The 17,479-nt window shown below is 49.9% G+C and overlaps 1 protein-coding gene across 3 annotated transcripts in view; it reads right to left on the minus strand.

The window, feature by feature from the left end:
- Positions 1–17,479, minus strand: part of FNBP4 (formin binding protein 4) — a 235,524-nt gene that overhangs the window by 195,978 nt on the left and 22,067 nt on the right. For all 3 annotated transcript variants that reach the window (XM_078684505.1, XM_078684506.1, XM_078684507.1), the window contains 5 exons: positions 10,985–11,177; positions 8,098–8,245; positions 4,266–4,380; positions 3,498–3,818; positions 2,458–2,668 (listed from right to left, as the gene is read on the minus strand). In XM_078684505.1, coding sequence (XP_078540631.1) covers positions 2,458–2,668; positions 3,498–3,818; positions 4,266–4,380; positions 8,098–8,245; positions 10,985–11,177 — 988 coding nt within the window. The remainder of the gene's footprint in view (positions 1–2,457; positions 2,669–3,497; positions 3,819–4,265; positions 4,381–8,097; positions 8,246–10,984; positions 11,178–17,479) is intronic.

The raw sequence follows: 17,479 nt of genomic DNA on the forward strand, positions 1-17,479 counted from the left end.
CAAATAGCAGGAATATCATCCCAGGCCTGAGCACATGCGGCGCCTGTCAACCTGCATCATATTCACACTGTCACTCCCGGCCCCTGTCAGCCTTTCTCCCAGTTGCGGTCATCATTTCTCTCTCTGTTCCTACACTTCGTAACTGTCTTGCTCAGCTTTAACTATCTCCAACAGGGTCTCTTTCGCTCACTTTCCTCTCAAAGTCGGTCTTTCGCTCTCAAGTTCTCACTGCCTCTTCCATTCTTTTTACCACTCTCTCGCATACTCTCGGTTCAAGGCACGTTTCATACAGTGACTCCCTCTCCCTGTGCCGTCACCCCATCACCTCTCCATCCCTCTTCCCAGGCTGGAGCTAGACTCGTGGCTGCGACTCAGCTCGTGCGCTTCTGGGGGCCTCGCGCCAAAAACAAGCAGAGCTTTCAGGGAGGGGATGTTCCCTGGTGCTACATCTGTCACCCGTGTACGATCTGGTTTGAATCCCGGCCTCGGCTTAACATCGGCTGTTCAGACTCAAATTGGCTTCAAATGCTGCTTTTTATAACAAGCATTGGCATAGCCAATAGGTCTCGCATTTGGGGCCTTATAGCCATGCAACACTTGATGTTATTGCACCAAGGGTATTGTGCTGGATAACTAAATACTTATAAGGTCCCAAAAGAGAAACCTATTGGCTATGCCAATGCTTGTTCGCTTTGGTCTCAAATGTTTCGGAATTGAAGGGGTATCATCTCGGCCCGGAAGGCTTGACTTGCTGTCTCGTTGCCGAGCCAGAATGCGGGCATTGGAATCAGAGTCTTGGTGCCTATCATGCCCTGTTGGCATTGGTAGCCCAAAGCCTTTTGTTTGGTTGGAGAAGGTTTGGTGAGCAAAGGGACTTTGTTATTTACGACACCCTGTTCAGCAGGAACGTCGCAGGACTCTAGTTCGATTCCCAACTCTGAATCCGAGTCCTGGATGAAGGCCTCTTCCGCTACCATCACATCCATGTCTTCTTTCTCTATATCTTCTCTGAAGATATGAGGGGTGTTCTCTGCCGCTGCATTTCTCTTCGTCGAACTAGACCGACCCGTACAGTCTTTTCGGATCGAAACAAGCGTCGCAGTATTCCTCTTTATGCTCTTGGGAAAGAGGTTACAGACCATATGAAGGTCGGTGTGCGAGTATTTGGAATGGCACCAAGGACAGAACTGAAATGGAGTTGTTCATTCGTCAAAAGACTGCAGTTGAACTTTGAGTAGAAGTAGATCGAGGAAAACGAGCGACGCCCGAAGGCCGCGGTTTCCCAACTGAATAATGAAGGTTTTCCAAATTTGACACCCAGAAGGCGGAAAACATGATCGAAACAATACCGATGAGGGTAGAGTGGATCGCGTACCGAATGGATCCAGATTAACGGTATCGGAGCGCTGCAATACACGTCCAAACCCGATGGCGGAAAGAAAACAGTAGAGTCGACTCCCATGATCCCCGAAAGGAGGCACCTTACCTCGGGACTGGAAAGACTTCTTCTTTGCAAACATCCGGATCCAACACTAGACGGCAGGAGTATGCAAAGCATGTGCATCTACAGCACACAAGCCTTGAACACTGATTAAGAAAGCATTAATTAGCACTCGACAACATCAACATTCAGCGAGTACTTTAGCTATAAAAAAAAAATTAAGAATTAAACAGTAAGAAAATTGTTCCCCAAAAGAGGATATGCAGCACAACATCAGATGGCGCTAGCACGCTCTGAGGCTGGAATCTACAGACATGTGGGATCACTGCTTCGGGCTACCGCAGGGAAGTTCAGGAGCATTATGATCCACCGGCTTGAACAGTACCTACAATCTCTCAAATGTTCCTCGCTGCTTACTGATTATTATATTTTTTATTTGAGGAGTAAAAGGAGTGGGGGGTGGGGGGGGGGGCATTTATCGTCATTAATTCCTTCTGCAGGGCAGCATCCACCAGGGTCATCCTGCTACTTGAAAAACGTAGCCTTGATGGCGAACCCATCCTAGGCTTTCCCACCGCTTGCTGTCTCCTCCATAACACCCCCCACCCCCCATTCCTACTCCCATAATATCACCCGGAGAGTGCCTACTTCCAGTGCCATCTCCTAAGCTGCTCCATATCCAGTCTGCTTCCCGTGCCGATTTCTGTACATTGTACCTTGTGCTCAGTACCCGCCCCTTTGCTCTCACTGCGGTCTCCTCCACCAGTGCCACCCTGTAATTTCACCCCCCCCCTAATTTCTAGTCCAGCTCCATTAACTCCGTCCCCAGCTCTGATTAAATGAGACAACGAACTAGAAGATCCTGCGGTCCTGAACACCAGTGGCAGTAATCCAAGGGAGTTGGAGAGAGGGTTTGGAAGGGAATTGAAACATCCCCTACAGTCTCGGATACCACCTCCACCCTCCAGGACACTGACCTAGTCTCTTCCAAGCCTTGAACAGAAGCAGCACATTACCATTTTCCAAATGTTCCGGAGTCTCCCTGCCGGTCTTGCTGGAACTTCGGCTGTTTGATTCCGGACTCGCTGCTGGAACAAAGATCTTCCACTTAGACTTAACTGGTGTCAGTCCAGCTATGCCATCCCGCGAGGCCGACTGGCTTCCATCGGAGCAGGGACTGGAGCCCCCAGCACTGCCATCTCCCTCTTCCAGGGCTCGCAGCTCCGCCTGCAAAGAGCACTTCATTAGCAGCGTGTTCCTATGATCTATTAAACGGATCCAATTTGGCTCTGCGGTCACATGGCCATTGCACAAGGGTGTATAACTAGAACTAGTTAAGGGCCTGTGTAAGAATGGAATGAGTGGGTTTAGAAAATCTTTACCAAACTTCTTCCAGTCAAGTCAGCAAGAGATGGGTTTTGGGGATATAGAGATAATGGGAAGTAAAAAGAGAAAACAATCAAACAGAAAGCAGCAAAACAAGTTCCAGATTCTAATTAGCAGATTGGTGACAGGCAATACACCAGTCGTGTGACAGGTTTCAGCTGGCCACAAAATCTTTCGGCTAAGAGTCAGCAGACATGGCGGTAGATTCTATCAAGACTAATCCACCAGTCAGGGGGTGGGGGGGACGGGGGGGGGGGGACATGTTTAGGTCCAACCAGCAGCAAAAAACAAGGGGGTGCATTTCTTCAGTTAAGAGTCACTACTCATGACCAAAAGAATAGCAGGAGAGGTCTCCTTGTCCTTACCCCAAGTCAAAAGCAGACGACTCTGGGGAGGTTCTCCCTGTCAGCAGGCAGAAGATGCGGAACAGACCCTGCCTTCCAGGCAGCAGATACGGAATCCAACAACGAGGGGCAGGAGACACGGGAAATTCAGGGCAGTCAGGAGCAAGAGACACTGGAGAATTCCCTAAGTGACCAGCTCTGGGTATTGGGGTAGAGCTCCCAAAGTCAGGGGCAACAGACGCTGGTTCAGAATCCCTGGCAAGGGGAAGTCAAACTAGTTCCAGCTTCTAAAGTCAAGAGACAGATCCACATTAAACAATCCATACCTTCTTTCTTTCCAAAACCATCTCCAGCTCAAGGGTGTCTTGCTCTTCCTCATCACTTTCGCCGGACTGTACAGTACTGCAGACATCATCCCTGGAGGGGTCCTCGAGATATTCACTGGAGACCAGAGGCATCCTTTCCGGGACTTCCTCGTCATCCTCTTCTGCCCCGAGGGGCACGTCCTCTTTAGCCAGAAGCCTCATCCGCCATCGCTGCTCCTCCTCCTTCACGTTCTCCGGAAGAAGTGGCGCGAGGAGAGAAGCAGCCACTCCTACTTTCTCCTCTTCAAGACTCGAAATGGCCTGGACGGCTTCATTCAGGTCCTGGAAAAGAAAGCGATGCACGTTTGAAGCTTCAACCAGCCTTACACGCTAGCGTAGAATGGCGAGGGTGCGAGGGAAACTGGGTGGAGGTGGCTGACGAGGAGGGGGTGGGGGGGTAAAGGGGGTGGTGGGTATTACAGGGTCCAAGTTGGACTCTTTGCAGTAATGGCAATTTGCTGCTGAACCCTGGAAACCCCTTCAGAGTGAGATGGTTCAAAGCAAGTCAGGTAGAGGCAAAAGAGTGGAAACAGCACAAAGCAGGCTGAAGGACCATTATACTGGCACCAGCAGAAGAACAACCCCCTGCCCCCATTCCCCCCACCCTTCAGGGAGCTAGAAGGGAAAACAATACCAGAGCAGATAGGGAGTGCCCTCACACCATAAGAAGCAGCCATCTCTTCTAAGGAAGGCTGTACAGAATGGGCTCTGGGAAGAGACGGTGCTGACCTTCTTGCTCTCCTTATCAAAGCTCACAGTCCCTGCCGTCTTCGGAACGTCATTCAGGTCATGGGGCTGGAGGTCCAACATCGGGTAACTCTGCTCAGCTTCTCCCAGTGCAGAACTAGAAGGATCAAATCAGGAGCAGAGGAATGATTTATTTATAAAGTTTTATAGAGCGCGAACAAGATCCCGGCGGATATCAGAGTGCTATACAATCAGTAAAGTTACTTATACAACAAATAGATGCAAATCAGAGCACAGATACAGAACCTTTTGTAAAAGCAACATATTAAGGTGCAACACAAAACCTATCTCGTTGAGTGAGACAGAGGAAGGTATAATGTCTAGGTTGCTTAGATGGTCCTTTATCAAAGTAAGGTTAGGAGCGCGTGTGCGGTTGGTCTCGAGATTTCTATAGACCATTCTCAGGAATGAGTCAGAGACCTTCCCAAGAATGAGTAACGCACAAAGTTCCTGATCTGTAGACTAGAAGGTATCAGAACTCTCGTGGAGAAACAATGGACCCGATCCTCCACGACATCTCTGCGGCGTTCCCCAGTCTCCCATAATCCCATCAACAGACTACAACAGAAGCATACAATAAGACGCCCTCAAGCGCATCGCCTCCTTCCTTACAGGACGCACTCCGAGCATCAGACTGCCTCCCTTCACCTTTGCACTCAAAGACCTCATATGCGGCGCTCCACAAGGACCATCCATCAGCTCCAACCTGTTCAACATCTACATGACGCCCACCGCGTCGATGTCGTCAAATCCCAGAATCTCCTACACAAACTACACTGATCCTCTCGCTCACCGAGGATCCCGCCATGACCAACGGAGCCAAACGGATGTAAGAGAACTGCCTCCAACGAAAACATCTCCGCATGGAACCACAGCTGGTGGCCTGAGGAACTCCGACCCACACGGACAAACCATGCACGCAGCATCTGCATCCCCTCGACAGCCACCTGACCATGAAACGACAAGTCAATGCAGTCGCCTTCTTCTGCTTCCACATACTCCACAGAATATGGAGATGGATCTCAACCAACATCAGAAAGTGTCACTCAAGCCCTCATCACCAGCAGCCTCGACTACGGCAAAGCCCTTTATGTCGGCATCGCCACTCCCCCTCAGAAGACTCCAGACCATACAGAACGCTGCAGCCAGGCTCACCCTGGACCTCCCCAAACAAATCCACATCGCCCCCACTGAGACCGCCACTGGCTCCCCATCCAGAAAAGATGCCAGTGCAAGTTCCTCACACACGCCTGCAAAGCCCTCCGCCCTATGACCTGCCTACCTCAACCATCGACGGAACTTCCACCCACCCACTAGACAACTGCCCTTCATTCGCACCCCCGTCCCCCCGCATCCATTGCAGCAACAGTGGTGGCAGCACCTCCTACATCTCTGCCAAGACCTAGAGCGACCTTCCCCTCCAGCTCCGCACAACCCCCTCGCTGGCAGACTTCAGAGACTCACGACCGGACTCGAAGAGACGGTGCCAAGATACCCCTAGGAGCGACAGTGCCGTGCTTTATAAACGCGCTTGGATTGAAAGGGGCGTTAAGAGTAGTGGACACGTGCGGCTGCTACTCGGGTGAAAAGGAGGAGGTGGAAGATTAAGGAGAACAGGGAGTTCATAGAGTTCAGAAAGGTTTGGGATGAGTCAAAGAGAAGAGGGATAGGACAACAGTTAATGGGAATCAAGATATATTTTATTATTAAATGTTTATTCTTTTAACGTTTACCTGAAATTAACACATGTATACAGACATATCCTCACTTCTATGCATGCATATACACATGACTTTTGTAGCGAGCATAAGTCTCTCTACATGTACACCCATATGTACATGGCATGGTAAACACATGTACGCTGTGGCCAAGTATACAAAGTGTTTTGTTTTTTCCCTACCCCTATATTCATGGTTTAGCTTATAAAATGGAATAGTTCCAAGTACAGGGACGCATGTTTAACAACCACCTCACCGTCATAATTGGACATGCATATTTTGTCATATCCAACACAGGTTTCGTTTCTCCAGGTTCACCTGCACTTTTAGATGTCTATAGGTCCTAGTGTAGGGACGGCACACTGGGACGCTGCCGTCCAGCGCCCACTGAATGTGCTCTAAACCCTAAAAGCGCACACCAGTGGGTACAAATTGACATTCCTGATAATGGTTTCTTTAAGTAGGAAATTGGGCTAGCTCCACTGCTGGATAATACAAGGGCGCAGGGAAGCCATCTTAAGGGCTGTACTGGGCACTGGTCAACCCGAGATCCCCAGATACATAATGGCCTCACTGAAACTTATGGTGTACCAAACACCTCGTAATAATAAACTCGCTCTGATTCCAGTGATCGATTTATTTTAACATGTGCACTTAGAGGTACCCCCTAAACCCTTCTAGCCTAGAGTGCTGGCTGACTAGTCCTGCCCCGCCTGCCACCATAGGCCAGTTTCTGACCCCTAGGAGTGAGAACCAGCGCTCTCAGAGGCCAGAAACCATGCCTGCTCTGGCAGGAGGTGTTTACACTGCCTCCAGGAGGATGGCTCTTAAATTAGCATGTCGCGGCAGGGCGCTTCAAAGAGCCCACCGCCTTTGATATGCAAGCCTGGCTTTCCCCAGACCTTGTAGATGTTACCCCCTGCCCGAGGCCCATTTGGCACCAGGACAGGTAGGAAAATAGCTATGTAAGGAGACGTGCTACACCTGCAGGCTAGTCACACCCCTAATGTCAGCCACCTGAAGTGAACACGGAAATTAGGATTCAACAATCTTGGCTGTTGTAAAACTAGGAACTCTGGAGCAGGGTAATGCCCATTCCCCACAGCAAGCTTCCATCTAGGGGGTGTAGTGACCCCAGGTGTGAGAAATTTGTTTGTGTAATACACCCACTTTTTGCCCGGCTTTGATGCAACTTTGACTGTGGAGTAGTGGACCCCTGCTGCCCAGGTGTCCAGTACCAGTGTTCTGTTTGTAAAACGATTCCACAATTGGCCGTTCAGGGCCCCTGTAAATCTCTAGTAAACGGTACCTAGAACATTGGGACAGAATAGAGTCCCTAGGGATCCCGCATCTAGGCCCAGCAGACTGTAACTGCATCATGCATGGCCTGGTGCCGACAAAGTCGACATGGCACACTGCCTTTGTGACATGCCAGCTAGAACTGCCTAAGATATAGGTAAGTCACCCCTCTAGCTGGCCTTACCAGCCCTAAGGCAGGGTGTGGGATATCCCATGTGTGGGCATTATCTGCATGAGCAGGTCTGACCCTACAATATTGGGCTTTATTTCTTGAGATTGTAAATGTCAGCGAGGCCAAAGAGAGCACATGGGCTGGAAACTCGACACAGAGTTCACTGAACACAGGAGTGGTTGGTACCAAACTGCTCTTCAAAAACCCATACGGATGCCAGTGGGGGAATTACTGTAACATGTGCTCAGAGGGCACCTCAAAGGCCTGTAGACACTACTTGTTTCAACTATTTGCCTGTCTGACTCAATCTATAGAGGAAATTAATCACACGTGATCTGTGTTCTTCTAGCATGAAGGCAAGACTGAAGAATAGGCCAAGTTAAATTGTTAAGTATGGATGTAAGCAACCCGAGTGTTCAATCACCAACTAATGTCCAAACCAAAACACTTGTAATTTGCATAATTGCACGGAAGCTTTTGAATCTTGGCTACTGAACACTGGCGGCCCTTGGGTCCGACATCGCCACAATGTCAATGACGGCGAGGACTTATGTACAATTATAGAAAGAAAAGAACCTGACAGACACCAGTCCAGAAGGAGCACCGTCTGACCGTCTGACTGTACCTCTGCGGATAATTCTGCAGCACTTGGACTTGAGTGGCGAGGTCCGGCGGGAGCTCCCAGGTGACCTCGTTGCTCTGAGTGTTCCAGTAATAATAGCAGCCGGTGTTTTCATCCCAAACTTCTTGCCAGTCGCCCATCTCAACCTCAACTGAGAGAAAACAAATAAAGGTAAAACAACAAGAGCAGTAAAGGCCAGCCAAGGCCCTGATCCCCTTGGAACCAAGCTACTGTAGAGGTGGCCTGGAGGCGGACACACCAAAGGCTGTGCCAGCATCCTCCTCTGGATCAAACAGACGGAAGGACCACAGAGAGAAGGAAGGAAGGACCACCGAGGGAAGGAAGGATGGAGGACAGAGGGAAGGAAGGACGGAGGACAGAGGGAAGGAAGGACGGAGGACAGAGGGAAGGAAGGACGGAGGACAGAGGGAAGGAAGGACGGAGGACAGAGGGAAGGAAGGACGGAGGACAGAGGGAAGGAAGGACGGACCACCGAGGGAAGGAAGGACGGACGACAGAGGGAAGAAAGGAAGGACCACCGAGGGAAGGAAGGAAGGACCACCGAGGGAAGGAAGGACAACAGAGAGAAGGAAGGAAGGACCACCGAGGGAAGGAAGGACCACAGAGAGAAGGAAGGAAGGACCACCGAGGGAAGGAAGGACCACAGAGAGAAGGAAGGAAGGACCACCGAGGGAAGGAAGGACGGACGACAGAGGGAAGGAAGGACCACCGAGGGAAGGAAGGACGGACCGCCGAGGGAAGGAAGGACAACAGAGGGAAGGAAGGAAGGACCACCGAGGGAAGGAAGGACGGACGACAGAGGGAAGGAAGGACAACAGAGGGAAGGAAGGAAGGACCACCGAGGGAAGGAAGGACGGACGACAGAGGGAAGAAAGGAAGGACCACCGAGGGAAGGAAGGACGGACGACAGAGGGAAGGAAGGACAACAGAGGGAAGGAAGGAAGGACCACCGAGGGAAGGAAGGACAACAGAGAGAAGGAAGGAAGGACCACCGAGGGAAGGAAGGACAACAGAGAGAAGGAAGGAAGGACCACCGAGGGAAGGAAGGACCACAGAGAGAAGGAAGGAAGGACCACCGAGGGAAGGAAGGACCACAGAGAGAAGGAAGGAAGGACCACCGAGGGAAGGAAGGACGGACGACAGAGGGAAGGAAGGACCACCGAGGGAAGGAAGGACGGACCGCCGAGGGAAGGAAGGACAACAGAGGGAAGGAAGGAAGGACCACCGAGGGAAGGAAGGACGGACGACAGAGGGAAGGAAGGACAACAGAGGGAAGGAAGGACAGACGACAGAGGGAAGGAAGGACGGACGACAGAGGGAAGGAAGGACGGACGACAGAGGGAAGGAAGGACGGACGACAGAGGGAAGGAAGGACGGAGGACAGAGGGAAGGAAGGACGGAGGACAGAGGGAAGGAAGGACGGAGGACAGAGGGAAGGAAGGACGGAGGACAGAGGGAAGGAAGGACGGAGGACAGAGGGAAGGAAGGACGGAGGACAGAGGGAAGGAAGGACGGAGGACAGAGGGAAGGAAGGACGGACCACCGAGGGAAGGAAGGACGGACCGCCGAGGGAAGGAAGGACAACAGAGGGAAGGAAGGACCACCGAGGGAAGGAAGGACGGACGACAGAGGGAAGGAAGGACAACAGAGGGAAGGAAGGACAGACGACAGAGGGAAGGAAGGAAGGACCACAGAGAGAAGGAAGGAAGGACCACCGAGGGAAGGAAGGAAGGACGACAGAGGGAAGGAAGGATGGAGGACAGAGGGAAGGAAGGATGGAGGACAGAGGGAAGGAAGGACGGAGGACAGAGGGAAGGAAGGACGGAGGACAGAGGGAAGGAAGGACGGAGGACAGAGGGAAGGAAGGACGGAGGACAGAGGGAAGGAAGGACGGACCACCGAGGGAAGGAAGGACGGACGACAGAGGGAAGAAAGGAAGGACCACCGAGGGAAGGAAGGACGGACGACAGAGGGAAGGAAGGACAACAGAGGGAAGGAAGGAAGGACCACCGAGGGAAGGAAGGACAACAGAGAGAAGGAAGGAAGGACCACCGAGGGAAGGAAGGACCACAGAGAGAAGGAAGGAAGGACCACCGAGGGAAGGAAGGACCACAGAGAGAAGGAAGGAAGGACCACCGAGGGAAGGAAGGACGGACGACAGAGGGAAGGAAGGACCACCGAGGGAAGGAAGGACGGACCGCCGAGGGAAGGAAGGACAACAGAAGGAAGGAAGGACCACCGAGGGAAGGAAGGACGGACGACAGAGGGAAGGAAGGACAACAGAGGGAAGGAAGGACAGACGACAGAGGGAAGGAAGGACGGACGACAGAGGGAAGGAAGGACGGACGACAGAGGGAAGGAAGGACGGACGACAGAGGGAAGGAAGGACGGACGACAGAGGGAAGGAAGGACGGAGGACAGAGGGAAGGAAGGACGGAGGACAGAGGGAAGGAAGGACGGAGGACAGAGGGAAGGAAGGACGGAGGACAGAGGGAAGGAAGGACGGAGGACAGAGGGAAGGAAGGACGGAGGACAGAGGGAAGGAAGGACGGAGGACAGAGGGAAGGAAGGACGGAGGACAGAGGGAAGGAAGGACGGACCACCGAGGGAAGGAAGGACGGACCGCCGAGGGAAGGAAGGACAACAGAGGGAAGGAAGGACCACCGAGGGAAGGAAGGACGGACGACAGAGGGAAGGAAGGACAACAGAGGGAAGGAAGGACAGACGACAGAGGGAAGGAAGGACGGACGACAGAGGGAAGGAAGGACGGACGACAGAGGGAAGGAAGGACGGACCACAGAAGGAAGGACCACAGAGGGAAGGACGAGGCAGGCACGATGCACAGATGAGTCTGCTGGCGGCGGCTCACCTCCGGCCAGCGAGCACTGCGTATTGTACTGCCAGGCTGGCTCTGCAACAGGTGCGTTTCCATTCTCCGACGAGGCAGGGATCACAGGTACGCCGTCTTTAGGTTCTGGGCGTGGAGGGGTTGGCGGTGGAGCTGTGGAAGTGGCAGTGGCGGATTCCTCCGGTGGGGGAGGGGCTGTGATGGCATCAATTTCCTGCAGAGACATTTTGAATGATTTATTGCAAGAGAATAAGAACAGTTACCGGGATAAAGAAACAGTTATTCCCTGAGCTCAAAAGCAAGAGTAAAAAATTGGTTATGAACCTTTTCAGTGAGAGGTAAAGTGGTCCTTAAATTGTTTTTTGATTGACCTCATGTATAAGCTTAGGATGCTAGGACTATACATGCACTGCCTTCCTGGTTTATTTACTAACAAAATGAAAAAAAGTGTTGTCCTTAAATAGCTAAAAACCTCGAGTGCTTAAGAAAAAATTCCTACTAACAATGTTTAAAATCCACTGAAATACATTTAAGCTGAAAACAATTCCAGAAAAGTTTATGCTCCCAAACTTGTGATTACTGCGTTCACAAAAAGAATCAACCTTGCAGCACACATGGGCCGCCAGGAGAATTCTGGTCACTTACCAGTAACAATAGTTTGCTCGCTTGAACACTTCTGGATGCACACACTGGGCATTATGCTGCAATCTTGTGGCTGGGTCCGGAATGTTCTCATGTCTTCTTCTGGAAGTTGAGAAGTGGGTGGGATTAGCCAGCCTCCTACGACGTCTTTCTTGGTGACCAATACAGTGCCAAAGCGTGGTATTCATTTTTTCCAATGTTGTCCTATTTTACTATTCACCCTCTGAATAGGCTCGCCTCTCCTTGCTTGTGGAGGCAGCAGGGTCAGATGCGAACCCAGAGAAGCCTCCAAGCAGCAAAACTATTGGTCCTGCTAAGCAGAACTTTTCTTTTGCAACAGATCTTTTCTGGGCGGTTGGGTGGAAGAAAGTCTGACTTTGCAAACAGGAGCTTCAATCCCTTCTAACCGGCCGGGACCCCAGTTAGCATGAATGTCCGCAGAGTAGCGCTTGTGAATGTGGGCTCGATGGCCGTGCAGCTGCAATGCTAGTGTTCATGGGGACCTTAGCTGGAGGCTTCAGGTTTTTGGTAGAGTATGCTCCTGGTCTGAGATCTAGCATTTTCCCAGCTACACTAGGACATCTTCGTATGGCCGGACGCATCCATCTTGCAATAGCTCGTTTTGAGACCAGGCACTCAGTTTACTGGTATGAAAACAGAACAAGTCCCCTTTTAATAGTCTTGTTTCTGATAGGAGGCGAGCATTGGTGTATTACCCATCTAGTCTTTGAGATGCTTTCTCTGCTTGTGTCTGGCTATTGAAAGGACGGAGGAAACTGAAGACAGATCTTTCAGTACACCTGGGCTTTTGATCTCACCGTCATCCTGTCCGCACATAGGAGCAGGTAAGATTGCTGAACTGTGAGCGCTTGTAACCCACTAACTCTACCTAGTGATATGTCAAGGGGGAATGCTGGTTTCATGGTCAGGAGTTGGAGACTGTTGGGATCAAATTTTGATAACACACATTATTGGCCTAATATATCCAATATAACCTCGGAATTATATAATCGTGTAGTTAGAATGCACTATGATCACCTAGTAACCTATGATTCACTTTTGACTTGTTTACTCCTATTGATATAACCGGAGCCATTTTGTTTCCTTGTGTGCAGGTGCTGTTTCCCTGAAATCACGTGATTACGTTTGCTGCTCGAAACTATGACGGCAGCCAGGCCGCCTGCTATAATTGATAGCCGGTAGCTCAAGGAAACCCAAGGTTACGAATGAATTATGGCCACTAGCCCCTCGGCGATATGTGGATAATATGCATTTATTTTCCGGATGGTCCATCAGAGTGAAGGTGGCATTCGTTGCTTTCATCGTTATCATTACAATAATTATGATGAGTGTATTTGTATATTTAGAGTTTCAGCATCCAGTACAGAAGCTGTTAGGAACCACTGTTGCCCCGGAAGAGCATCTCTTCTATTCTTTGCCCCCTCATGAGGCCAGACACAGAGAAACTTATATGAAAAATGCTTTTATTGAAATGTTGCACCAGACACAGCACTACGAATAAGACGAATTGTTGGGTATGTGGGTTACTTCCTTCAGTAATGCACCAGCACGAACTGTTTATCTTCTTGCCAATGTCTTATTTAGCTAGTTGTGAAGCCTGGTTCCAATGGTTATCTTTGATGTATTCACATTATGTAGCTGAACCGAAAATATATACTGAAAAAGATTATGAAGCCATCCTGAGGTACATAGAAACCCATCAAGGATTTGATGCAGTAGGAAACGGGGGAGAGGGCTCTTTGGACCCCAATGCTTGCATGAATGTATAAACAGACTATAAGAATGTTACATGGTTAATGGAGGAAATGCAGGATTTTGAACTTTTTAATGACACTATGTACTTCCAGCATTTTAAAGAGAAATGTTACGAATGATAAAGCCTTGCCGATCCCCATCATTGATACTACCTCTCCCTTCTGCATACAGGGAAGAGGTCCTGTTAAGGTAGGAAAGAGCAGATGCAATTACACCTACTCTTTACAGGTATATAGTACCCCACCTATGATTACCCCACCAGATGTCTATTTCGTCTGTGGTGAGAATGCCTACACATGGCTTCCCCGGGGGTGGGTGGGAAGTTGCTATCTCTCATTTCTCTACCCTCCTGTGTATATTGCTCCGCCCAATTATCACCGAACTCAGTTAATTCAGAAAGGGGTAGTGGTTGGCCGAAATATTAGGAGTTATGACACCGACAGTACTGACCAAACAGATACCTCCCTGCAGCAATTCGAAGATTTTGCTAAGGGTCTCACTCCCTTCTGGGGACCCATACTCAATAGTCGTAGTATAAGGCGCCTGTCCCGAATAGTTGAAAACGTGGTCCAGACCACTACTGGGATCTTATCTAATATCACTGTAGAGCTTGCAGCGACGAGGCTTGTTTCGCTCCAGAACCGGATGGTTCTTGACGTCATCTTTGCCGATAGGGGAGGAGCCGGTCGTGTGATCGGCAGCTCTTGCTGCGTGTTTATTCCAGATTCAGCCCCTAATATTCATCTTGCTATACAGAAACTACATCGATTAGCCAGTGAGGCACATGTGGATAACGGCACCTGGTCCCTTAGCAGTTGGTTCTGGGGCCTTTTAGCTACCTGGGGTTGGAAGATATTCATGGTGCTGGCTGGAGCCTTTGGAGTAATATTCACGTGTTGCCTGTGTCTCCAGTGTGGCCCGGCCTGTTGTTCGTTTTGTGCGACCAGGATAACATCTGCTTTGAACTTTTCTCGACAAGTCAAGGTAGAGAAGCAGATGATCCAAAAGGAGGTGTCAGACCTCATGCAGATCGATGAAGGGGTTTTCGTAGAATGAATATAGGTGTATTGGCTATAGTAGGCCAAAAGGGCCATCTGTTGGGATCAAATTTTGATAACACACATTATTGGCCCAATATATCCAATATAACCTCGGAATTATATAATCGTGTAGTTAGAATGCACTATGATCACCTAGTAACCTATGATTCACTTTTGACTTGTTTGCTCCTATTGATATAACCGGAGCCATTTTGTTTTGTTTCCTTGTGTGCAGGTGCTGTTTCCCTGAAATCACGCGATTACGTTTGCTGCTCGAAACTATGACGGCAGCCAGGCCGCCTGCTATATTTGTTAGCCGGTAGCTCAAGGAAACCCAAGGTCACACCTGCCTTTCTTGTGGGATGCGCACTTTCTAGCAGGGCCCGTTCTTGTACTCCACGGGCTACAGATAGACAAAGAGGCACCTTGCTGACCTGCCGCCGGAATAGCTTAGGCCTGAGCTACTAGCAAATCAATTGTGCCTTATATGGGTATTCCTCTTGGCAAACCGACAAGTTGCATCTTTCCTTTTAGGGTGTCATCTTGAACGCATGAAACGTATATATGCTTTGTATTTTGAATATGTAATCAGTCTCCTCTGCGCACCTCCGAGGGTCGTGTAGACTGAGGCTCCCCTGCTAGGGCTTGTATTTTACTGAATAAACGATTGAACCGTCTCCATTGCCGACTGAATTATTATTATGAGTAAAGGTATATGGGCTATTGGTAAGTATAGCCCGATAGATTAATTTTGAATCCTTCAGAGACCTACTTGTGCATTGATTTGAATGGGAGCTTTATTCACTGAATTAGAACCAGTTTCATGTTCCACATGGGTGTGATCACCAAAGATCCAATTCTTTATATCCCTTCTAACTATCTCTTGATAACTGGTGTGTATGATAGTTCCACTGATGGATGTGGCAGTTACTGAATGGTGGCGGTGGTGTACGTGTGCGACTGGAGAGGATATACTCCACACGACTGTACGGCATGCATTAGTTGTGGCTTCTCTCAGGTGGCCCGATTTCATGCCCTAAGGAGCCATGCCACTAGGCTGGAGCTTCATGGTTACAACCAGTTTGTCCACTCTACACAATTAGCAGGTTGTCACAGGAGGGTGACAGTATGATGGCCAGTGCCATTTCCATCAGATCTGAAACCTATGTTTATCGTGCCAATTTTAGGGCCATGAGAATGATTGTCATGGGCATCTGAGCACCAGGTTATCGATGCCAACAGCTGTTGGCAAGGAATTCCTTAGACCGGTGCGTTTTTCATTTTTTGTGGAGTGCGAACTGGTCTGTTTGTGGTGTTCCCACAGTGCTGGCTAGGGCAGGATGTATGAGCACGTTACCTCTGTTTCCTGATGCAGAGCCACCTGTCCCCTGAAGTGCTGGTGGAATGCTTTTAGCACCAGGAAGACTGTCTTTACATCTAGCACATTCATGTGTTTCGCTGCGCCTTGTGGGTTTCCATGGTCCCCGATGTTGATAACCCCCCTATGAGCGCCCCATCCCTTGTGAATGCACCTATTGTGATGTCAGCGGGGGTGGTTGTTTGAAAGGTTTACCTCTTGTGATTTCTACCTTCCACCCTTTTACCGCTCTCTATCTTCCCTGTAACAACCTTTAGAACAGCCCAGACCCCATTTATTGTGACCACTGGCTTTGCAATCATTTTGGACTGGTCTAGTAGGGAGCCGGCAAAAGTGATGAATGGACTCATGAGACCATCTTACCAGTTGATTGCATCACTGTTCCCCTTGTACGAGACAAGCCCCCCACCCCCTTCAGATTGCGGCGCATCTGCTGTGTCAATGCAAGAACTTTGGTATCTGGAATGCTTTCACCTTCCGAGTTCACTCTTTCATGGTGTTTCAGTAGGATGTCTCTGGGTTCAGGGCGCCCCTAGTGTGTGTAGACTTCATATTACGGTCTGAATGCTTCACGGGCACTGTGTAAGTGAGCTCGCATTTACGAGCCACCCCTCTAGATAGGGGTATACGTGCATCTCCTGCCTTCTCAGGTGAGCGGCCACCACGACCGGTATTTTGAGAGCTCTTTGTGCAGATTTGTATTCCAAATGGAAACACTTTGAATTGCTAGAGGTTTACGGTCACCTTGTAGCCCCTTCTTTCAAGAGTGTGAGGACTTCTTGGAGAGCGGCCTTCATGAACTTGTTCAAGAGTCTGTGGTTGAATACGAGCTTTGGTACCCGGGTTTTGTGTTGGGATCTGAAAGTTTACAGGTCACACTGTGTGTTCCTGTCTTGGCTCTTACTTTTGCAGGACGTCCTTTCGCAACAATCAAAGCTCTTTACTTGGAGTCCTTTCCTTTTGTTTGACATTTGGTGGCATTTTGTTATAACTGCAGTATCTGTGCCTTATGTTCAGGACACATACGTCAGACGAGATGGCCTTCCATTTCTAGATGAAACCTCTGAATCTGATGCCTTGAGGTGTTTACTGAAGGCCCTGGATTACACATTTTTGGCTAGAGGCCGATCCAGAGTCTGTACCTTACCAGTGGTCGTGATCCACACAGGCTGCCAAAGTGAGGTTGGAAACAGACTCCAAACTTGTCCTGCGAGCGGTCATTGCATACTTAAAGTCTGTTGAGAATTTGGTTGAAACTCCCCTCTTCTTTTGCAGAAAGTGTAGTTCCTCTCAACTGTATGGACATCATTGTCTTTGCTATACAATCTTATTCTGGAGCATCAGTTGCAGGGGAGCTTTAAAGGCCTTGCCGCCTTTTTAACGTGACCCCCAGCCTCTCTTGCTTTCAGGAGCAGGCCCCTTTTCCGACGGGAAGACAGGCAGGAAAAATTAGCACACCCCAGAAGGTGTGCCCCCCTCTGCCAACCGCGCCCCTAAGGTGGAGGAAGCGAGGTGAAGCCCACTCTTCAGTGCCCGCCACCTTGCAGATTCTAAAATTAGGATTAGGGATTATGCTCCCCCTCCTCCATGTGGGGCGAGCACACAAAGGGTGTAGTCACCCTAAGGTTAGTATCCCATTGTCTACTGACCTCGAGACCCCTTAAATGCCCCCTAAATACA

This window comes from Lissotriton helveticus, chromosome 3_2 (assembly GCF_964261635.1).
Source record: "Lissotriton helveticus chromosome 3_2, aLisHel1.1, whole genome shotgun sequence".
Classification (NCBI taxonomy): Eukaryota; Metazoa; Chordata; class Amphibia; order Caudata; family Salamandridae; genus Lissotriton; species Lissotriton helveticus.